We start from the raw sequence: 25,391 nt of genomic DNA, 5'->3' as shown, positions 1-25,391 counted from the left end.
TTCGATTCCCGACCGGGTCGGGTATTTGTATCGCTTTGGATTAATTATTCTGGATCAGGGATTGCGGGTTTGTGTCTGTCCCAACACTCTCCTCTGCATATTCAGACAACACACCGCACTACCCACCACCACAGAAACACAGTGATTATATAGTTCAATGTAGGGTTGGCGTCAGGAAGTACATCCGGCCGAAAAAGAAGACCAAATCCATATATGCGTCGCAGTTCGCACCCGATACCCCATAAGTGTGAGTAAAAGCAGTAGTAGTAGTTGCAGTAGAAGTAGTAGTAGAATAACAAGAAGTTTTCTGATGATTGTTGTGAAACTTACGTCTTTCAGTTGGAAGTGTTTAGAATTTCTGTGCCGAAAAGTACCAAATTCTTCTTGAATATTTCTTAAACTACAAAGGGTTTAACAGAAATGTTTTGTATAACAAGAAAAGTACTCACATGAATTTTCAGTTGTTATTTTACACTCCGAGCGTTACTTCTCTCTCCTGTAAAATTTTAATTTTGGATTTCGTATCTTTTAGAAATAAGCTTCTGGTTTGCCCAGTTGTAATTCCCGTTTAAACAATATTCATCACCAAGACTGCTAGTAATGCAAAGATGGATCTTGCTTCTCTGAGATACAGTACCAAGCGCGACGGAAACGGGTGATTTTAGCTAAGATTGGATAGCGTTCGTTATCCTGTGTCGTACCTCGTCTACCACTTCACTTCTGCTCGATACTATGGAATGCAGATACTTGAAGGTTTTTGCTCTGAAAATTGTGTCTGCCGATTATTTTGTCGCCTCCCGAAGGTATCACCACCTTGACGAAGGCAAAATATATTTTGCCGGGTGTTTATTGGAGGCTTGCGTGGTCAAATGATCCTTAGAGCTATACCGGCGGGAGCATCTGCTCCTGGTAGGGCCACCTAAGCCGGACAGGTCTAAGGTGATGATCCAGACTAAGAGTGATACCCTGGTCCTCCATGTTGGGGGTTGAGCGTAGGGTTAACTCCCCTACCTCGTAAAAAAACCAACTGTTACGGATACCTTAAGAATGAATAATGCAGGACTGGAAAACTTGGTGACGAACCGGCGAGAAAAACGGCTAAGAATTAGGTGGGCCGGTCATGTTCAGAGAATGGCAGAAACCTGCACCGTAAAAAAGGTGTTTATAGGGAAACTTGATGGAAGGAGGAGGAGAGGAAGACCCAGGAAAAGATGGATTGATGATGTTGAGGATGACCCTAGAAAGTTAGGAGTTAAACGTTGGAGAAGAAAAGCTGAGGACCGAGATGAATGGAGGCAGGTGATAAAGGAGGCCAAGGACCTACAAGGACTGTAGCGCCGACCAGTAAGTAAGTAAGTAAGTAAGATTATTTTGTCGACTCTGTCTTTTTGTCGTTCACTATCAGCCCGACCTTATTTATTTTCTGAATAAATATGAAAGGTATGTTTCCTGAAAATGATTGCCAGCTACGTATAGTGAGTTTTTAAATTGTCTTTGGAATGAAGGTACAGCTCCTCTAAGGGGAATTTTATTTTTTCATAATTCGCCTGTTGGCTTTGAATAGGATTCGAATCGACCTTCTTCACAATCTACGCTCACAGCGCCATGATATGTACAGCGTAATTCACCCGTTTGGTTCACTTAAGCGACATATGTTTGGGGGATAAATATCATTCTTCATTGTGATGGATTTGCCATTTATTTCTGAAATTCTATCGATTAATTTAATTAGGAATCTATAGGACCGATGCTGCTCCGATATAAATAGATCGTTATAAATAGATCAGATATCGCTTCTTGATATACCTGCCGTAGTCATATTGTTTTGCGTGCCTTCTTTAATGGTTTTATGAACATTTAATAAGTGCGTTATTTTATCCCGCAGTTCGTTGACAGAATTCATCCATTCTAACGTCATCATGTTTGGTAAAATTCTATCCATATATTCGCTTTTCTTTATCCTGCAGTTATTGATGTAAAGCTTGATATTGTGTCGTAGAAGGCAATTGCATTTTTAATCGCTCAAAGGAGCGTTTTTTGTCAGGCAGAAAACGTTTTAAAATTGGATGGCCTTCAGTCTTTCTAGTGTAGCTAGGTTGTCCTTCGACAGGCGTTCCAGATAATGTCTAAGGCGTTTGCCATGACGGGGTCTGTTTGTACGTAGACTTTTCTCTCTTAGCAGCATGTAAGTTATTGGGAACGCTCTGATATCTGTTGAAAATATTTAGAAGCTGGGAAAGGGTAGAGAATCAAAGAGTATCTAGCAGGGATCAGAGGAAGTGTACACTCTCTGACTTGACAGGTAGTAATCTAACCTGGCTGTATGCAATGGCATTACTGATGATGAGAATAACGTATGCTGCATCAAAATATCATTGAAAGAGTCAGTCGCTTAGCAACCTGCTAAGTGCAGAATGTATTGCGCGCTAGGATAAGCCTTCGTCTGCAATTATTGGAGAGATCATTTACTGATATGATTTTATGATTACTTAAAGTTGGCTGAACTCAGAGACCTATCAATGTCCCATGATTCACCGGCAGGTAATTACGGAGAGAAAAAAAAGAAAAAACTGAAGCAAATCGGTCCAGTAGAACGGACGGACGGATTTTCCAAAGCTGTTTTTAGTAAAGTTTTTTAATATATAGATTGCTACATATCACCATTTTGCAACATTGACGATTTTTTTAACCCCGTTATCTTCTCAGTTGTCCTCACGAGGTTAAAGACACGTTGTTCCAATTAGGCGGGAAGGTAACCTCTAGATCAGTGATAGCGAACCTATGACACGCGAGCCACTAGGTGACACGCGAACACGACATACTAACATATTTTAATGTTTCTAACATGTAATAAATAGGTCGAAAATGTAGCAATATCGCATATTTTAACGTTACGCTTTAAAAGAGATACATCAATTAATTTTATGGGCATGAAAATGAGAATCCACAGCCTGTTTCCAGTCATGCGACCGGGCTAGGAATTGAATGAATGAAGCCCCCCATCTAGCGGCGAGGATAGGAATTGTGCCGGCTGCCGAAGCCTGTCGCACTCCTCTGGGACAATGATTAATGAATGACAGATGAAATGAAATGTTAATGAAGAGTGTTGCTGGAATGAATTATGACAGGGAAAACCAGAGTAGCCGGAGAAAAACCTGTCTGCCTCCGCTTTGTCCAACACAAACCTCGCATGGAGTGACCGGAATTTGAACCACGGAACCCAGCGGTGAGAGGCCAGCACGATGCCGCCCGAGCCACGGAGGCTCTATATGGACATATTCTTACAAATTTTATTAGGTTAAAGCAAAAATATACCTTATTCTTAAAATGTATATATTTAAAAAAATGTAATTTTCAGGATGTTTGCAAAATAAAATTATGTTTTTTTGCTAGGGGCTTTACGTCGCACCGACACAGATAGGTCTTATGGCGACGATGGGATAGGAAAGGCCCAGGAGTTGGAAGGAAGCGGCCGTGGCCTTAATCAAGGTACAGCCCCAGCATTTCCCTGGTGTGAAAATGGGAAACCACGGAAAACCATCTTCAGGGCTGCCGATAGTGGGATTCGAACCTACTATCTCCCGGATGCAAGCTCACAGCCGCGCGCCTCTACGCGCACGGCCAACTCGCCCGGTAATAAAATTATGAATCATTCAGTCGGATGGATTCATATGTAATGCAATCGAATACAAAAATCAAGTCAAATGAGAGGGTTCATGATGATTTTATAGTAAAATAACCGATGGCATAATAGACAGTAAAAAGTAATAAACAAGACCTTTATTGACGCACTTAAAGGTTTGCCGTCCCTGCTCCAGATCAACACGGCGATATCTCAGCATGCAAACTACACCCGACCTGCTTAGTTGTGAGACGGGTTGCCAGTCATGCAGGCGTCTGAAGGTGGTATGTTCCATTACCAATAACAGGAGGCAGAATTACTGAATACATTGTTATTATGGCGTGTGGCCTCTGGGTAGGCCTGGTGCAGGTCTTTTGATTTGACTCCCGTAGGTAACCTGCGCGGCATGATGAGGATGAAAGGATAATGAAGACGACACAAACACCCAGTCCCCGTGCCAGGGGAATTAACCAATTATGGTTAAAATTCCTGACCCTGCCGGAAATCGAACCCGGAACCCCTGTAACCAAAGGCCAGCATGCTAACCGTTTATACATGGAGCCGGACAATTCATTGCTATCAGAAATGTATTAAATCCATGAAAGAACAAATTCCAGAAATACGTTTATTAACGTGAATATGTTTTGGAACTAGGGGTCTCTATGGAATTAACCTAATCGATTGCCCGATATCATTGTAACCATGGCAACCTGTGTTCGCTTATGTATATTAGGCCAGTAGTGTCATCTTCTCTCTGTGCGCTTTGTTCCTGTTACTAGGAACTTGAGAAAATCCTGTGATGATGATTCTAATGCTCAAGACGGCATACATACACAGCCCCCAAACAATCGGAATTAACCACTGAAAGTTAAAATCCCCACCCCGGCCTGGAATCGAACGCGGAATTAATTGAACCAAAGGCAAGCATGCTAAGCATTTAGCCATGGAGTTGTACTTTCTGAAATTAAAACTTCTTGAATATAACCTTGGTTTTCGATTAGGCATTCAGTGGCGCATCATGTTTTACCACTGCTGCTTTGCACTGTAGAATGGTGAAAACTAAAGAATTCGTCAATTGACCTACTGGAGGCCTTTAAAAACATAGATATGTCACAGAACGGTCAACATCCCATTGGTAGACCCCGTTAAGCCGGGAAATCGTGCTAAATCTTAACCCTCGAAAAATGCAGGGAAACGTCCTGTTTCCGTCACATCTTCAGAAATGACAAATAACGCCTGATATAACTGACTGTGGACGACAAGACAGTAGGAGAAACTGGTCATGGGCGGATAATATTATCCTAGACTTAGAACCTACAGCAGTAGCTAGAGATCCATTTTGATATAGGAAACACAAATTCTCTGTGACGGTTACATGCAGTGAAGAGACGGCACAAGAAGAAGAAGAAAACAGTTCTAAACAGAGTTTTAATAATACGGAATTATGATTTTTAACCAATTTACTAATATTGACACTGACGTACACTAATCTACCACCTTTAGATGTAGTAGTAAGAGTGTTATATGATCTGGAGTTAAGACATTTTCGAAATAATAATATCAAAAATGGGTTTAGTAATGTAAAAATAAGAAAAAAAGCCAATAACCACTGATCTGCATTCGGGTCTACTGCCTGAGCGGCAGATTCCCTATCAGTTGCTTACCTAATCTTTCCTTTAAATAATCAAAGAATATAGGAATATATGGAAAATTGGTAAATTATTATTGGTAAATTATTCCTGTCTCTAACTCCTCTTTCTATCTACGAATATTTTCACCAATTTGTCCTCTCTAATTCCAACTTTTTCTTCTTATTGTGATCTTTCCTACTTTTAAAATCACCACTGAAGCTTATTCGTCTATTAATGTCATCCAACGCCACCTCTCCACTGACAGCTCGGAATACACCGCTAATAAGCTAAGAATAGTTGAGATTGATAAGGTATTTAGGAAACCAATAATGATTTTCACACTATTTGAACATGGGATGTAAGACGTTTAGTAAAATAAGTTTGTATTTCATGATAATATCAATGTATACAATGTCTTGAGGTAAAACGTTTGGCCGTGCGGCTGTGAGCTTGAATCCGGGAGATAGTGGGTTTGAACCCCACTGTCTGCAGCCCTGAAAATGGTTTCCCATTTTCACACCAGGTAAATGCTGGGGTTGTATCTCAGTGAAGGTTACGGCCGCTTCCTTCCCATTCCTAGGCCTTTCATATCCCATCGTCGCCATAAGAACTATCTGTGTCGGAGCGACGTGAAGGAAACCCACACTGATTGAATGCAAAAAATATTTGTTATTAATATTTTTTTGCTATTTGCTTTACGTCGCCGTAATGGTTTTGGTAGCTTTATCGAGTTACTGGTTCGATCTCAAGCAGAAAATGTGTTGGTCGTTTTGCGAGTTTTTTGGACCCAAAATGTTTCGAAGGAATTTTTTCTAATTTTTCAAGGTCTGAGTCTGCCAACCTTGTCAGTGTTTCTGCTCCATAATTTATTATTATTATTATTATTATTATTATTATTATTATTATTATTATTATTATTATTATTATTATTATTATTATTATTAGGCGTGAAAATTGTTTGGAATTTTACCATACAGAACTGTGATTGGTCGCCGAACATCACTCGTCGCCAATCCGGGTGCTGCCGCTGAGTTTTATTGTCTGATGTTCAAACGTGTTCGGCGATGTTTAGGTCGTAATGGTAAACAGCGTGAGAGACGTCGCGATGATAGGCCCTGCTATGCTAGGCATCTGTATATGACATTGGTCAACAGATGCGTATCTCCAGCTGCCGTGACATGTACCTGGGTAGCGTGCAGTGACGCCCGTGCAGTGTTTACCGTCTTTCGCGCGATGAAATGAGCCTTCCTGCTAATGGTCCGCCGAGGTCGACCCGGGCCTTCTCGACGCGTGTGTGTACCCTCACATTCCCAATGCCTCCAATACTTGCGTACAGTGTAGTTAGAACGATTCGAGAGGCGAGCAATGAGCGGAAACATCCCACCGACCTCTCTTTGTCCGACGATGCGGCTTCTCTGAAACTCATCTAGTTGGTCAAATGTTTCTCGAATGTGCGATGCAGCATATTGACTCAGCTCGATGGCTCACACTGCAACTAAGGTCTTACTTGGTGTCTACCATTTATGAATGGGAAGGACATGTACGTCCCCTAGTGGCACTTCCGATCGGCATAAAAAATATATATGTGATTCTTGTCAGCCTGTGGCGATACTGAGAGGCAACCTTCATTGTACTCACGGAATTCGTTCATGGTGCACAATTTTTGTTAAAACAAACGAGCGACGTCATGGCTGGGCTATAGGCTGTTGCTTGCAAGTCTACTCCAGGAAGGAAGAGCTTGTAGTAGGATGTGCCGGTCTCCCTCTGGTGTCTGTGTGGGAGCCGTTGGCGACGAACAGAAACCTTTAGACGATTGGGGACGGGGAGGATTCTGGGCATATCCATCTTCCGAACTGTTCTAGAACCACTGGCCTCCCTATTTAAGACGGGCCAGACGAGCCTGGCAGGGAGTGCAGTCAGTTCAGTCTGAGAGTGAGTGCTGCTGTGAACAGTGAGTTTAGGTGGGTGTTCTGTCCGTGGAACTGAGTGTTCGTTCTGTCTGTTTGTCTGGCGTTAAGGTGTTGATTTTTTCGGTCCGGAGTGGACGACGTATCTCCTGCGGCGTAGGAGAGTTCGACGTGGTATAGTTCGACGTGAGATCGGCAAGGGACAGAGAACGAAAACTGATGGGAGTGAACGGACAGTGTACGACGTACGGGAATATGAGACTGTTGTGTGTCGGCTGTGGACAGAGTGGCTGTGATAGCGACAGTAAGAACGACAGCATAATTTTTTTAGCTTATAAGTGTCAGCTGAGGAAGAGTGAGTGTGGTTTGTATTAGTCTATAAGTGATAGTGTGAACAATTAGTGCGGCTGAATAGTGATAAAAGAGATAAAACACGAACGGTGTAAGCTGTGGGCCTGGCGTGCCTGTTTACACATTTCTTAGTATTAGCTTCCTAGTATTAGTTAATAAGTCTTAGAGTAAACCCTATCAGTTGTTATGTTTGTTTATCTGCCGCGCCAACACGTTACAACATATTTGAGAGAAGATTTTTGACAAATTCTCTTGATAGTAAAATACCAGTCTACGAGATCCGAATTTACTGAAGATTAGTGCGGCCAATTGCAAGAAGAAGGTAACAGCTATGTTTGGAGGGTTTGAGTCGTTATCCAATTTGAAGTCTACTTAAGAAACGGAGGGCCTTAAACACTCTTCGAAGTGAGTGGTTTAACGTTGCCTTCGATTGGCTGAAGTGTCTATCGGCATACAGAAAAGCGGATCCTGCACCTCAGGATAAACGCCAAGAAGAATATAATTTTATGTCATTATTGCCGGTACTTACCACTGAATCCAGGGAACCCTTGAGCCTTCACTTCATCGGTGCTGGGACCGACAATTGCTCCTGCGATGAAGTCGACAATAGCTCCCATGATGATCAATATAAGGAGGTTCTGGGCCTACAGAAGAGAAAACAAAACATTGTTGTAAAGTCAGAAGAGGTGGTGTCTTGCTCTAACACCGTCATAACTAAAACAACAAACTGAAGATTAGTGCGGCCAACTGCAAGAAGAAAGTATGAGCTATGTTCGGAGGGTTTGAGTCGTTATGTAATTTGAAGTCTATTTAAGAAACAGAGGGCCTTAATCGCCCTATAAAACCTTCCCAAGTGCTGATGATATCAAAGGATTCTACTGGGTGGTTTTCAAAACGACTCTATTTCTGTCTGATAGCAGATAGGAATATACGATTGATTTCTAAATGTGAAAAATCTTTGGGAGATTTACTTCCCACCACTCGTCAACAATACGCAAGGTATTATTTGTTGGTGTTAATTGTTTCTTCAGTTTTGCTTGTTGTTGGCTTGGTTCTTGTTTCTACCGTATTTTCGTCCAACATGCAGTAAGTTTACACATTACCTAAGGGCGTGTTTTAGTGAAAAATTATTGGATAACAAAGTCCATCGTAGCCACGCAAAGGGCATTCAGAAGAAAGTATTGTGTGTATGCGATTCTAATAAGAGAGACACGAGGAAGTTGGAAACGTCTTTGTTGAGCTGGTCTGGCAATCATTGCACATCTGGATAAGAAGACGTGGCAGAAGATGTTCAGACTCATTTTCTTCGGTCTACTAGGAAATCCTTACGTCGTCTTTTTTGAGGAGACGGGGTATTCGTACTCCATATGTCAAAAAGCGACCATGTTAAAGAAACTGTGACCACATAGGATGACTGTCATTGACGAGTTTCAGAAGCCGGATAAGGGAAAATGATTCCGTTACTGCACATGGTTCATGGATTTTACTGTACGACTACCGACAATTCTGAACATCACGCTGCTCACAGATGAGGCCTGGTTACGCGAATTCTCAAAATACCCGCATTTGGTCCACAAATATCCCACACTGTGTTGATGGAAGAGCTCGACACCCACGAAGGGTCGTAGTTTGGTGTGCATTCTCAGAAAACAGAATAGTAGGTCAATTCTTCTTCTCGGATACGATGTAAACAGACCAATACAAAGATATTTTCCTGCAATTTGTCGAGCAACTAGACGACATTGAGCTAACTCAGGGTTATTTTCAACAAGACGTCGCTATTTGCCACACGCCAACTGAGTTTCTTGCTCTGATCGGCTGCTTCTTTGAGGACAGAGAATTTCTATGAATTTGTGGGCGCCAAGATCACCGGACTTAATGACATACGATTATTTCCTGATGATTTGGAGACTAAAATCATGACTGAAATAAATGGAACATACGAAGAAATATAGCAGTAAATTTTTAGAAGCATAGAATGATGGGTACGGCTCTGTCTAGAGGAGGATTGAAACCATTTCGAACATCTGCTATGATGGTAAGTGAATCTCCCACAGCTTTTTCGTGTTCAAAAGGTAGTTGCAGCTTCCTATCTGCTACTGGACAGAAATGAGGTCGTTTTGTATACCATCCGGTTTATATAAATCACTCTGTAGTAAAATCACCCGAAAGATATAAAACAGAGTACAGAAAGATATCAAAACAGCCAGGAAAATAATTTGATTCCGAAGCTGACTGCTAATAATGATACCAAAAACAGGATAAAAATCATATAAGTTCGGCCAGTGAATTTCGTATCTTCTGAGGTGGTGGCATTTAAGTCGCACACTCAACAATTTCGAAGCACCGATTTTACTTCCATCCAGCGAAGCGGAACTCTACTAGAGAGTCCTTAAGTTTAAGTTTTTCAGTATATATAAAGTACGTCAATAGATGTCTTCAGCGTGTTAAAAATTATGCCAAGATACTTATTCGTTCTTCGAAAAATCGGCCACCTTACATGGAATCGATTCACCGAACTTGGAATTAAGAGTTTGACAATTATTCACAGGGGCACCTAATAATAATAATAATCATAATAATAATAATAATAATAATAATAATAATAATAATAATAATAATAATAATAATAATTAAATGTATGCTTTCAAGACCCATATTATTAGACAATATCATTCATCCTTTTGGATTTTGACATGTCAATGAAAAAAAATTCGCGTTTCGCGGAATATGAAGAAGTAAGGGGAACTGCTTACCTCCCTTATATCCACAATACCACGGAGAGAATTGCTAAGATCCTCCGCGAACACAACGTAGAGACCGCGATTTGCACCGTCACAAAAATTAGCCACACTTTAGGTAAAAGCAAACGCAAATTGCCCTGACTATTTCTACCTGAGGCGTATGAAATTCCCTGTAATTGCGACAAGGTATATAATAAACAAGCATACCGCCCCACTGGTATTCGCATCAAGGATCATCAAAGAAATATCCGTCTCAACCAGCCAGACATATCAGTAACAGATGACAACACCCTGTCGCAGAGTCATGAAGTCGTGTTCCAAGATGTTCTTACTCATACCAAACACATATGGAAGTGAAGGTAATACTTAAATAATTAAATTCCACAGGGGCACTGTCTATTAATTAAGCAATACGTGGTTGCCATTAAATTATTTAGGTAGGCCTACTTCACTGTCACTATTTTCACATTCGAACTCCCCTCATTACTAGATGACTTTCGTCATTTGTGTGCGCCTGATACTGAATTAATGCTCCATGGCTAAATGGTTACCGTACTGGCCTATTGTCACAGGGGTCTCGTGTTCGATTCCCGGCAGGGTCGCGAAATTTAACCATCATTGGTTATGAAAAATGGCGTATGGCTTTTAGTGCCGGGAGTGTCCGAGGACAAGTTTGGCATACCAGATGCAGGTCTTTTGATTTGAATCCCGTAGGCGACCTGCGCGTCATGATGAGGATGAAATGATGATGAAGACACATACATCCATCCATCCCGCGTAAGTAGCGAGAATGATTGCTGGTACAAACAGGTGGGAACAATGGCAGGATGGTACTCGGAATGAGGAGATAAAGGCTAATTTATGAATGAACTCGATGGATGAAGCTGTACGCATAAACCGGCTTCGGTGGTGGGGTCATGTGCGGCGAATGGTGGAGGATAGGTTACCTAGGAGAATAATGGACTCTGTTATGGAGGGTAAGAGAAGTAGAGGTAGATCAAGACGACGATGGTTAGACTCAGTTTCTAACGATTTAAAGATAAGAGGTATAGAATTAAATGAGGCCACAGCACTAGTTGCAAATCGAGGATTGTGGCGACGTTTAGTACATTCACAGAGGCTTGCAGACTGAACGCTGAAAGGCATAACAGTCTGTAATGATAATGTATGTATGTATATTCTTTTCGTTAATTAGCTAAAATTCCGAAAGCATATCATGTATAATAATACTAATAATAATAATAATAATAATAATAATAATAATAATAATAATAATAATAATAATAATAATAATAATAGATCTTTTCATGACTTGCGATATGTTCTCACACAATTTGCTTTTTACATGAAAGATGAAGGACAGAAATAAATAGTGAAACATACGATACAGATGAATAATTCCAGAAAATCTGGCATCAGCGGATAGTAAACTACACCACTTCTTCTTGTTCTACCGCTTTTCCCCACCTGTGTGGGGTCGCGGGTGTGAAATGCACAGCACATGTGGATTCGGCCATGTTTAGCTGCCGGATGCCCTTCCTGATACCAATCCTATAAGGAGGGTTGTCACTGTTGCATGCTTCTGTGGGGGTTGGTAGTACAGTGTGTTGTCTAAATATGAAGAGGAGAGTATTGGGATATACACAAACACCCATTCTCCTAGACAGAAGAATTAATCACACGCGATTAAAATCCTCGACCTGGCCGGGAATCCAACACCGGACCCTCTGAACCAAGGACAGTACGCTGACCATTCATTCAAAGGGATTGGACAGTAAACTATACCATTATGTGTGAATTTTCGCGGTTCCTGTCGAAGAGTGTGGTTCGAGAGTTTTAACAAATAATCTTGGTCTCTATACTTGATCAGTGATAAAACAGAAATGTCATAGCATGGCTTGATAAGTGTTTATCTTATCACCTGGGATGCAAGGCAGCATTAGACCTTAATGGAACAGGGTACTCGTCCACAGCCCAAATCGATGTCAGGCTTGGAAGTGATCCGTGTATTAGAGTAGTCAATTGGCTTTAGCACGTCACTTATCATAAGTGAGCAGTGCTAAGGCCACGGACCACGTTAGCTCAGCACGTTGAGGTACAGCCCGTAACGGATGATTACTTATCATAAGTGAGCAGTGCTAAGGCCACGGACCACGTTAGCTCAGCACGTTGAGGTACAGCCCGTAACGGATGATAACTCTGTACTCGGGAAACGGGTGGATTCGAACCATCCGTCAGCCATACTCAAAATGGTTTTCCATAGTTTTCCATTTCAACTCCACGCAATTCACGGGATGGTAGATTTCTCAAGGCCACGGCTGCTTCCTTCCCATTCCTAGCCTGTGAAATTACCTTCGCCCTCAGAGAACACTCTCACACACGTAGATCAATCACTCCAATGGAGTTTACCGGCGAAAACAGCTACAGAACTGGCGGCCCAAACATATCCTCGGTCACTCCCAACACTATAATCCGTACGCTATAAAGGATGTATCATAACTATACCGACAACAAGTCAGGGATGCTCTTCGAGTTATGTTAAGAAAAATGGTGCAATCGGATTGGCTGAGAAAACGTTTCTTTTGGAGAAAATGAGGTCATTTTGTTACTTCAGGGGGCCCGATTCAAATTGATGAACTTTCTGTATTTGCTATGGCAGAGAGCCAGCCTCTGGCTGTTGCTGTGCATCGAGGGAGCGACGGGAAGGGAAAGGAGGGGAAGTGGAAAGTGGGGGATAGAGGTAATGCTCGGTGCGAATGCATAAGTTTCTCGTATGTCTTGCATAGTCACTTCTCATCCCCAGTAGGTGGTTTGCAGTTTGTTCTGCACAAATTGACTACGATGCGAACCCCGTAGAGAGAGAAAATAAAATTGTACCAAGAATACAGGCAGCTTTTCAGGTCATTCGCAAGCGTTGCATCTTCGAGCATGTTAAGTAAAAAAGAACGTTACTGTGACCAACAAGAGCCTCCGTGGCTCAGGCGGAAGCGCGCCGGGCTCTCACCGCTGGGCTCCTTGGTTCAAATCCCGGTCACTCCATGTGAGATTTGTGCTGGACAAAGCGGAGGTGGAACAGGTTTTCTCCGTGTACTCCTGTCATCTTTTAATCCAACAACAGTCTCCAATATAATTTCATCTGTCATTCATTAATCATTGCCCTAGAGGAGTGCGGCAGGCTTCATCAGCCGGCACAATTCCTATCCTCGCCGCTAGATGGGGCTTCATTCATTTTATTCCTGACCCGGTCGAATGACTGGAAACATGCTCTTTAGTTTATTTCTGCGACCAACATACGAGAGGAGAAACGATCTGGTGCATTCCCTGACTGACAAGTGTGTCTTAATTACAGTGTGTTCTTGTACTGTGTGTGTATTTACGGCTGTTTTATAAACGAACTGTGGGTATTGCTATAGGGGACAATACCGTGGCGAGTCGAACGAGGAAACTTGTGCATACGGGCTCTGTCCCCATCATACACCCCACTTCCCCTCCCTCCACTTCTCTTCCTTGAAACACGGCAGCGGCTTGTGCTCTGACACAGCAAATATGGCGAGTTCTTCAAATTTGAATCGCGCACCCGGAAGTAAAGATGTAACCTCACTTTTTCGAAAATAAGAACTATCTTCGTCAATCCGATTGCACTATCGTTCTTTACATAACACGAATAGCATCCCTATTTTTTGTCGGTATAGTTAAATTATACTTCTTCTACTTCTTCTTCTTAATCTGTTTACCCTCCAGGGTCGGTTTTTCCCTCGGACTCAGAGAGGGATCCCATCTCTACCGCCTCAAGGGCGGTGTCCAGGAGCTTCAGAGTACGGGTCGAGGGATACAACTGGGGAGGATGACCAGAACCTTGCTCAGGCGGCCTCACCTACTATGCTGAAGAGGGGCCTTGTGGGGGGATGGGAAGATTGTAAGGGATAGAAAAGGAAGAGGGAAGGAGGCATACGTGTCCTTAAGATAGGTACCATTCCAGCATTTGTTTGGAGGAGAATTGGGAAACCACTGAAAACCACTACCAGGATGGCTGAGGTGGGAATTGAACCCACCTTTACTAAGTTGACCTCCAGAAGCTGAGTGGACCCCGTTCCAGACCTCGTACCACTTTTCAAATTTCGTGGCAGATCCGGGAAACGAACCCGAGCGCCCGAGGATCGCAGCTAATCACACTAACCACTACGCCACAGAGGTGGCCGTTAAATGATACACCCTGTATAAATGAAAAACAGAACGTTCTAAGGGGAGGGACTAGCGCCACACTATTCATAAGAGTAGTAGTAATATAGGGGTGTATATATATATATATATATATATATATTTTACTTTTGGCATTGAAAATAATCCTATTACAATATTAACAGAGCATACACTGAATAAAATCTGGCCCTTACGATCTTTAACTAATACGTTATGCTTATCCTGTATATAAAAACTGAAATAATTTATGCAATTCCCCCCCCCCCCCAATTGGTTTAATATTTCTCTCATCTATATTTCTCCACCCCCTCTTTTGTTCAATACGTCTTCTTGATTAATTATTCCTTTTTCTTTCGCCTTTGTGCGTATTCACTTGTATAACATGCGTGTCGTTGTTTCTTCACTTTTTCCGCAGATTCCGAAATTTTTTCTTCTTCAACCCAATACCTCTTAGCCAGAGCTTCGTTCCCGCACCTGAATCTGGCAATGATAATTTGGTCTTGCTCGAGTCATCTTCCGCGTAGGTGTTGCGGAAGAATCCTGCCAGGTGACCATGATCGTTGAGACATGAAGTCGGTAATGGTCTGACACTGTGATTAGTCAGTTCGAGCCTCATTGGTCGAAAAAATATTTCACCGTCAAAATGTTGGCCGGCAGGGTAGGAGCGGTGGTGGTATACATATTTCTAATAATGATATTGAGTGCCAAAAGCCTGGGTTCAATTCCAAACCTCTCCGCACTGTTCATACGGAGTGAGAAAATATATGGTGATTCGTCTGTCGAATGGGGACAAAAACGTTTTGAGCAGACCTCTTGGTGTAATTCGACAGGATTAGGCTACGTGCCGACACCAGTATTCACCCTCTCCGTACATCATCATCATCATCATCATCATTATCATCACCACCACCAGAAGCGAAGGTCTGCCGTGGGAGTCAATTGTAAAGACTTACACCAGGCGAGCCCAATATGTCCTTGGACTTTCGCGGCATTAAAATAAATCAGTCAATCAATCAATCAATCAATCAATCAATCAATCAATCAATCAATCAATCAATCAATCAATCAATCAATCAATCAATCAATCAATCAATCAATCAATCAATCAATCAATCAATCAATCAATCAATCAATCAATCAATCAATCAATCAATCAATCAATCAATCAATCAATCAATCAATCAATCAATCAATCAATCAATCAATCAATCAATCAATTATTTCCGGTAGATCCGTTGTTCTAATAGTTTTTTTTTTGCAAGTTGTTTTACGTCGCACCGACACAGATAGGTCTTATGGCGACGACGGGACAGGAAAGGGCTAGGAGTGGGAAGGAAGCGGCCGTGGCCTTAATTAAGGTACAGCCCCAGCATTTGCCTGGTGTGAAAATGGGAAACCACGGAAAACCATTTTCAGGGCTGCCGATAGTGTGGTTCGAACCCACTATATACCGAATACCGGGTACTGGGGGCACTTAAGTGACTGCAACTATCGAGCTCGGTACTAATAGTCTTATATGTTTGGCTCTTTCGATGTTGTTGAATCTGAATTGCTGCTGCAGGTTCTTGTTCCTACTGCGCAAGCTGTCAAGAACGGCTTCGTCTTCTCCCACCTCCTTCGGACTTCTTCTGGTGACAGGCCGTTTCGGTTGTAATATTCTGGTCGTCTCGTCTCCCATTTGGATAGTCCTTTTTTCCTGCCATTTATTTTTTTAAGCATTCTTTCAGTATTGTCTTTGATGATTTTTGCCGTATCTTTGCATCGAATTTTGCTGCTCTTATTCAGTTGTCTATTCCGTAGTCATCCCGTTTACATTCTTCCAGTACTCATAAGAGTAGTAATATACAGAATGTAACAATGAGGTAATCGTTAACTGTGGAGACAATGTGTTCTTCATTGATGATACCATGGACCGCACAAATTATAGATTAACATTCTGAAGCAACACTTTCCCAGCAGGATCAACGATATGAATGTTACGTGGGGATATATCTTCATCCAAGGTAACGAGCCTAAACGTACCGACTTCAACACAAACCTGTCGTTGCTGTAGAGCACGCCACATTCAATGACAACGCCATCACAAGCGCTTGGCTTAGAAAATTTGTTGCAAATTCTAGAAGAAAACAGAACATCTTCTCGAACAAACATGAGGAAACAATGATAAGTCTTAGCCAAACCAATCCCACAACGGTTACATGAAATCATGAAGAAGATACCCTAAAAGAAGACCTTCAGAAAAGCTTTTCTGCCGACGTCGTACGACATGGAGCGTCGAATGGACTTTTTTGCGCCATTAAAAAGTCATACTACCTCTGCCGGGTTTCAACCCGCTATCTTGGGATTCGGAGGGCGATTTTAAAGAGATGTGACTAGGTAAGTGAACAAGTTTCTTATCCAATCAGAATCAGTTGTCACTTGAGATTTAATGAGACATTCAAACATAATAATAATAAAAATAGTTTTATTGTGACATTGATACAAAATATATGTAAAATAGAAACAGAAAAAGCATCTATTTGTCTGTAATTCTCAGGAGCATTCGTTACAAATACGCCAGATAACTCGTCTTGATATGCCTGTCGTAGTCAGAATGTTTTGCTTGCCCTTTTAAATAGTTTTATGTACATTCAATACCGGTTCATAACAATTGATTATTCGTGATGTGCTGTAGTTTATAATACTTATTTCCGAACAATATTCACTGTGCTTCCATCATTCGGGCATATCTGGACCTTAACATTTCCAAACGCCTTGTCCGAGATAGTGCAACGTACAACTGGCCGAGACTGAATACTGGTTCGGGTAAGTAGACACCACTTTTTCAAGGGTTTGTCCCTGCGCTTTATTAATGCTCATACAGGAGGCTGGTCTACTTGATACCTTCCTGTCTGTGCGTACGTCAACTATTTTCTCTTGGTAGCATGTATAAGTTATTAGGAACGTTTGCAACCTGTTGGGTATATTTCAAGACTGGGGAAGGTCAGAGAATCAAAAATTATCTCGCAAAGAATAGTATTCTCCCGTGATCTGAGGAAGTGTATATTCTCTGGCTTGACAGTTAGTAATCAAACATGGCTGCATGTAGTGACATTACTAAGGATGAAAGTCCCATATATATCAAGTCAATCTCCTTGAAAAGACAGCCAACATGACAGGCTTGAGAAAATCTGCCGAGAAAACAAAATTTTTGACGAATATAAAAAGTACCCCGAAGTTTTTAGTAACGGATATTGGTCAAATATAAAAGGTAAAGAAATTAAAATATTTGGGTGAGACAATTCAATAAAATGGTGTAGAAAAATCTGTTATAGAGGAGAGGATACAAAAGATGGAATTTAGCTTACGGTATAAGGAAGAATACAACAAAAAGTGCTTATCAACAAAACTTAAAATAAAGCACTACAACACAGTAGTGAAATCAGAGTGCCTGTATGCCAGCGAATGTCTAGTACTGAAATACAAGCTTGATAAATATTAGAAAGAAGAATTATAAGGAAAATATTAGGTCCTCTAAGAATTGCAGAGTTTTGGAAATAGAAAACATATCAGAAACAATAAAAAGGAGATTACTATTTCTTGGACACATTTATAGAATGGATGGCAATAGACTAACTAAACGAATCTTCAAGTACGTTTGGGAAAAGAAATCAAACACCACCTGGATTCAAGAAGTCAAGAAAGACCTGAAAAGGAACAACATACGAGAAGAAGAATTATTGGAAAGAAATATTTTTAGGAAGAAAGTCTTACAAATGGAAGAATTCCAAGGGAGGAAGGAAAAGAAAACAGGCACAAAGTGGATTGAAGACAGGAAAAAGAAGCACAATGAAACAATGAAAAAATACTGGAAGAAAAGGAAAGAACAACTAAGGAGGAAGAATTGAAACCGTAACGTGGTCCTTAGAAGGCCGGAACGCAAGAAGAAGAAGAAAGTTGTAATCGCTTAGCATCCATTTAAGTGCATAATGTATTGCGTTCTAGGATGAGCTTTCGCCTGCGATTGTTGGAATGGTCATTTAGTGATTTGACTTTATGTCATGTTGAAAATAAATATATTTCCGTTGAATTTTCAAGAAATTCAAGAGTTTTCCTCTACTATTGAGATGATTTGGAAGATTTTTGTACAAACTGCACCTGTTAATTCCCTCTGGTTTAAGGGCTTGAGTTTTGTGAACATAACCGTTAGCGTTAGCGTTAGTTAGTTCATGCAGTACTGAACTTAAGATGACAGAACATTTCTGGTCAGAGTTCTGAGCTGAAATATTATCACACAGATGTTTTCTAGGCGCAACGACGATATGTTATTTCACCTAGTTACTATTAGGGCTCAAGATCCGGTCCTTCTGCTTGCTGTCAAATTGTTTTTCTAAACAAGGGCCGTGTTTAACATGCTCCACTGCTCTCCTGCTGTTTGCAAATAAAAATGTTCACAGCAGCATCCCTCATGGCAATAGTTAAATCTAAATTCCAGAGCATGGGCAACGCAGCGATAATAATTGCTTTGACAACAAATACTGACAACTTTATTTTTGATATTCCAGATGTGCATCATGAAATTCCACAGTGTATCTTGTGAGTGGCGCTTTGCTTAACACGATAATGTTATAAAAAGGGTAGTTTTGTTTAAGAACAGTACTAATATTGGATTTTTATAGGAAACCATGTTGAACCAGATCGTTGGCTGAAGGGCCAGAGTTGAGGTAGTTGGTTCAGAGGGCCCCAGGTTTGATTCTCGATTGGGTTGGGGATATTAATCGGATCTGGTTAATTCCTTTATCTCGGAAACTGGGTGTTTATGTCTGAAAACAATCGCCTTCATACACACATGAAACACCTCACTAGTAACCATTATAAAGTCACGCAATAGTGGAGGCATCCCTTCACATACAGTTGCGTCAGGAAGAGCATCCGGCCGCAAATCAGGGCCAATATATATGTGCGACACAGTTCGCTCCCACGACCTCACCAGACTGTGAGAAAAGCGGAGGAAGAAGGAGATAGTGATAGGAGACCACTCTACACGAGCGTATGTTCTACGAAGGGGACATTTCAGGTCTGACAGAGTTAAAAGGAAGTCGAGGCACAATTTGATTAGAAGCGAGAGTGCTGGTGCTATACACGGACGTACCTTGGATTCCCACTCCATGCCGACGGCACAGATGAGCACCATGATGAGTATGGCGACCACGCCCACGATACGAACATCGTTGTTGCCACCATCAACGATCTTCACCCCTTGGCCGGCCAGCAAGTCGTTCAGAGAGTTGCAGAAGCCTATCGTATTCATGGAAGCTGCTACCGCGTTGGCGAAAGCAAACACGACGCCGATCGAGGCACCGAATTCGGGACCCAATGAACGTGAGATGATGTAGTAGATACCACCTGAAAATAAAAGAAAAAACAAAACAAATTCAAATAACAACTAAGGAATTATGAATTTCTAACGTTTATATTGTCACGGCATGGTCACCATGGTATTCCGAAGAGGGAGGGACAAGTTGGTCTCGTCCCGCCCACGAGCGATTGACATTCCTGCAAACTATTAGCTTTGCCCCACCTCTTGCGCGGCCACCATTCAGGAAGGACAAGCGGAGTGAGTGTTGTACCATCTGAACACTTACATAGAAGTCTCTGGGTGTCTGAGTCCAGAATGTTCGGATGGAGAGAATTCTGGAGACCTCCCCTTTTTGGAAATAACTCGAGTGGCTGGCCCGACCTATATAAGGCGGGCACCAGTGGGGACCACTATAAGTACCTGGATGCTAATATGAGGAAAGATCTTCACTGGGATAATTATATAAACGGGACTGTAAATAAATGTTACAGATCTCTTCATACGGATAAGAGTATTTAGGGGTTGTAGTAAGGCTGTCAAAGAAAGGGTGTATAAATCTGTGGTTAAGTCCAAAATTAGAGTATGATTCCAGTGTGTGGGCCATAATTTTAACAGATACTGCTGTGACTGAGGCCTTGTTTATACCAAGAATTCCATCAGATTATCCTTTTGATTTTAAACGTCTCCAGTTCCCCGTTAAGCTTTGCTTCACCTTTACTGTATACAATCACTAAAAAGGCTCGTATCTTTTTCTGTTTACAATTAGCTTTACGTCGCACCGACACAATTAGGCCTTATGGCGAGGATGAGATAGACTAGGTCTGGGAAGGTAGAGGTCGTAGTCTTAATTAAGATCCAACCTGTGAAAACAGGAAACCAAGGTAAACCATCTTCATGGATGCCGATAATGGGTTGGAACTGACTATCTCCCGTCTACTAATTACATACATGAAGGAAGTAAGTGAAAGAATATTCTACCCTACGCAGAACCCTATAAAGTTAAAATTTGAACCTCTGCCAATTTACAGAACACATTACTTTCTAGCTTTCATTTTGGGTAGGGGGCCGATGACCTTCGATGTTAGGCCCCTTAAAACAACAAGCATCATCATCATCAAGCATCATTTTGGGTAGTCTGTTAGTGTGATTAGTGGAACGTAAAAACAAATAACATTATTAATATTCTCATGTTATTATTAAATTATTATTATTGTTATTATTGTTATTATTATTATTATAATTATAATTATTATTACTCTTTCGAATGGGCCACCAGAGGACCACGTGCCAATTTCAATTCCTTCTTCTTTGTTCTTTCCTTTTCTTCCAGTACGCTTTCATCTGTTCACTGTGTTTCTTCTTTCTGTCTTCAGACCACTTTGAACCAGTCTTTTTTACTTTCCTACTTTGGAATCCTTCTATTTTCAATACTTTTTCCCGAAAGCCTTCTCTATTATTTATTTCTTCTGTTGTTATATTGTTTTTTTTTCTAAATCCTTTCTTACTTCATTGACCCAGCTTGTCGTTGATTTCTTACTCCACAAATATCTGAAAATCTTACTGGTTAATCTACTATCTTGCATTCAATATAAATGTCCAAAAACATAAGTCTCCTTTTCCTCATTACATCTGATATATTTTCTATTTTTTGATATATTTCAGCATTACTTCGTAATTTCCAACCTTCTGCTGTGTTTTGTGGGCCTAATATTTTCCTCATGATTCGCCTTTCTAGTATTTCTAGTTTATCTAAATTATAGTTTAATGCCAGACACTCGCTTGCATATAGGCATTCTGGCTTCACTACTGTGTTGTAATGCCTTATTTTTGCATTTTTGGATAGGCATCTTTTATTGTAGATATCTTTGGTGACACCATAAGCTCTCTCCATTTTATGTACCCTCTCCTCTACTGCAGATTTTTCTAAACCATTTTCTTGGATTATTTCCCCTAGATATTTGAATTTTTTACCCTCTCTATTTGGCCAATATCTGTTTTCAGAAATTTTGGTGCATCCCAAATATTTGTTAAAAATTTTATTTTTTCTGCAGAAATTCTTAAGCCAGTTCTGCTGGCGATTCTTTCCAAGACATTTACTTGGGTTACAGCAGATGTCACATTTTCAGAAAGTATTGCAAAGTCATCTGCAAATGCAAGACAATTTATTTCAATCCTTTTGTTTCCTCTTCCTAACCTTATCGGTGAAATGTTGAGTTCAATAAGTTTTTCGTTCCAAATTCTCACTATTTTCTCTAGGACACAATTAAAAAGAATTGGGGATAGTCTGTCGCCTTGTCGTACACCAGTTTTTATTTTGAAAGGCTGTGATATCTCTCCCAGAAATTTCACTTTAGAGACTGTCTGTAAATGTTTCACGGATTAGATTTGCCAGTTTAGACTTTATGCCAAATTCTCGAATTATTTTATATATAGTTTCTCTGTCAACAGAATCAAAAGCCTTTTTGAAATCTACAAACATGACTACAATGTCCTTTGAATTAAGTAACCTGTGGCGAATTATTGACTTAAGATTAAATATTTGTTCTGAGCATGATCTTCCTTTCCTGAAACCACCTTGATATTCACCTAAATGATTGTCTAGTGTTGTTTCTACTCTGTTTAATAAAATCTTGGGAAAATAATTTATATGCCACTGCTAATAAATATATTCCTCTGTAGTTATTAACGTCCTGTTTATTACCTTTTTTGTGGAGTGGATGTATCAAGGCTACTTTCCATTCCTCAGGAATTTTTTCAGTTTTCCAGATTTCTTCAAAGAGTAATTGTAGCTCATTTGCTATATTTGGCAAGGACCACTTCAAAAGTTCTGCTGTAATAGAATCTTCTCCGCTAGCTTTGTTGTTTTTTGAGAGTTTTAATTACTTCTTCAATTTCTTTTATAGTTGGTGGTATGTCTTCTTCCAAATTTTCATCAATATCTTGAAATTCTAATTTATGACTTGGTTCAGGACAGTTCAAAAGTTGATCAAAATATCTTGCTAATATCTCACAATTTTCAGTATTGCTTAGTCCAATTCTGCCGTTTTCATCCTTGAAACTAACATTTGTAGTTTGGTACCCCTTTAATTCATTCTTAAAAGTCTGATAAAAGTCACGGGTGTTATTTTTTATAAAGTTTTTGTCCATTTCTATAAGTTTCTCCTTTTGAAAGGCTCGTTTAGTACTTCTGATTATCCTTGCTGTTTCCTTCCTTTGTTGTTTAAACTGATCAAAATCTTCATTTTTCTTTGAGCATTTCCATTTTTTCCATGTTTTAGCCCTCTCTGCTAAAGCTTCTTCACATATTTCATTCCACCATATTTTCCTTTTATTTTTTATTGGCCCAAATGCTTTCTGTGCTTCATAATTAATTGCTTTGGATATTTCTTGCCAGTTGCCTTGTTTAGCCACTTTAATTTCGTCTTGGTAATTTTTAATTGATTCTTTTGTTATAGTAAGTCTGTCTACATTATATTTTATTAACCTCTGTGGCTTTCTTTGTTTTTTATTAGGTAGGAGTTTGGCTTTAATTTTAGAGAGATAATGGTCGGAATCAAATTCACCATTCCTTACTACTTTCACATTCATAATTTCTTTTGTACTTTTTTTTGAAACAGCCACATGATCTAACTGAAACTCTCCTAACATTGGGTTTGGAGATATCCACGTTTTAGCTTTTCTGGGGAGTTTTCTAAAGAAGGTTGACATTAGTTTCAGGTGATAGCTTTGACACAAACTGATTAGCCTAATACCATTTGTATTTGTTCTTCTGTGAGCTGGGTAATGTCCAACTACATTTCTAAATTTCTTTTCTCTACCTATTTGTGCATTGAAGTCACATAATAGTAATATGGTGTTCATTTTCGGAATTTTGGATATTTCATTTTCCAAACGAACCCAGAATTCCTCTGTTTTTTGAGGGTTTTTCCTATTGTCTTCATTTATTGGTGCATGGCAATTAACAAGTGTGTACGTTTTGTTTTTGCATTTAATTGATAGGAGAGATATTCTTTCTGAGTTGGATTTTAATTCTGTTACATTTCCTGTTATACTTTTATGAATATAGAAAGCTGTACCAAGTAGTGGCATCCCCTTCATAATTTTGATTGCTGGTTTGCCTTTAAAGATCCTGTAGTTACAAGTGTCTATTACATTTTCATCTAGGAATCTAGTTTCTTGAAATGCCAAAATTTGAATTTTGTTTTTCTCTAGAAGTATTTCTAGTTCTTTTTGTTTACCAGTCTTGAGTAGAGAATTTACATTTAAAGTGCCAAAAAAGAATTCCTTTTTGAATTTTATTTTAGAAGGATTCCAAGGTTGCTCCGACTCAACCTTCTGATTACAATTGCTGGGACTCCCCAGAACCTTTAGTCCCAATGCATTGCGTGACGCAATGGTGGATTTCTCTTTCGAGTTACCACCTGGGGTAGTGCCTTCATTCAGCGGACTTTCCATACTGCAATTGAAATTGTATAAAAGGATAAGATCGGATTGTTAGTCCGAAATTTGATTTTTGTTCGTGGTTCACTCCACTAGGCTCTTCCGCTCTCTCCACCGTTCGGAACTAAAGCAGAGTTCCTCTTCCGCCTTCAAGACCGTTGGCCAGGTTTCACCTGTAACCCTAGGCAGGGGCCCTTACTGGGTGCTACCACCCGGAGCCAGATGGACCCAGGATTTTTAACGAGGTTGTTACTCCTCCCCCTCCTCACTTCCTCGACTCTTGATAGACGAGGCCCCGGGCTTGGGACCGGTAATAGCGGAGTTATTATTATTATTATTATTATTATTATTATTATTATTGTTATTATTATTATTATTATTATTATTATTATCATTATTATTATTATGTTAGCTCGCACTCTTACTAGTGCTTCTGAAATTCATATAAACAGAATATAAAACATCCCAATATATACTTTTTAAAAATTGGATTCGAGCAAATAGCAGGTTTTGGAGAAACAATGTCTTAAAATTATTACATTGTTGAAATACGTTTAAGAACGGGCACTTTTTGCGTTCCACCTGCAATAAAAGTCTTAAGATATGAATAACAAATTCGAAATCTACACGAACTAACGTTAAATGAAACGTGGAACATTATGGTGTTATTGAGTTTCCTGTAGGCTTATTGGTTATTTCATAAACAACCTCCAAACTCGAATACATATAATGTTTAGGTCGACAATAGTGTAAGAGCGCTCAGAGTTTGTCCGCCGTAAGCGCAGTGCCCGTGCTAGAAATATCTGTGCACGAGGGCGCAAGTCGCTTCCCCTCACTCGACTTGTACTTCCCCACGCTGTTGACTCAGGGCCGTGCATGCCTATCGGTAACAGGTCCAACTGTGTAGTAAGTGGCATAAGGATTTACATTTTAACTACTTTTTGTTAGTATGTGTTTGTTTGTGTGCTGCTGTATTAAGATGGTTGCTTGAAGACTACTTTCTTTTGTTTAAGTTTATAAAATCATGACGTTCTGCTAGAGAATTCGGCACTATTCTACTTCATAATTGTTCTTTTTTTTCGCTATTTGTTTTACGTCGCACCGACACAGATATGTCTTATGGCGACCATGGGATAGGAAAGGTCTAGGAAGTGGAAG

At 40.3% G+C, this 25,391-nt stretch overlaps 1 protein-coding gene across 1 annotated transcript in view; it reads right to left on the bottom strand.

Annotated features, from left to right (window-relative positions):
• Positions 1 to 25,391, bottom strand: part of NKCC (sodium potassium chloride cotransporter) — a 230,853-nt gene that overhangs the window by 97,013 nt on the left and 108,449 nt on the right. Inside the window, exons 5-6 of the mRNA XM_067138361.2 lie at positions 19,587 to 19,840; positions 8,041 to 8,155 (exon numbers count right to left, since the gene is read on the bottom strand). Coding sequence (XP_066994462.1) covers positions 8,041 to 8,155; positions 19,587 to 19,840 — 369 coding nt within the window. The remainder of the gene's footprint in view (positions 1 to 8,040; positions 8,156 to 19,586; positions 19,841 to 25,391) is intronic.

The sequence above is a fragment of the Anabrus simplex genome, chromosome 1, assembly GCF_040414725.1.
Source record: "Anabrus simplex isolate iqAnaSimp1 chromosome 1, ASM4041472v1, whole genome shotgun sequence".
Taxonomy (NCBI): domain Eukaryota; kingdom Metazoa; phylum Arthropoda; class Insecta; order Orthoptera; family Tettigoniidae; genus Anabrus; species Anabrus simplex.
The sequence above is the reverse complement of the archived record's forward strand: the minus strand, read 5'-3'. Positions and strand labels throughout refer to the sequence as shown.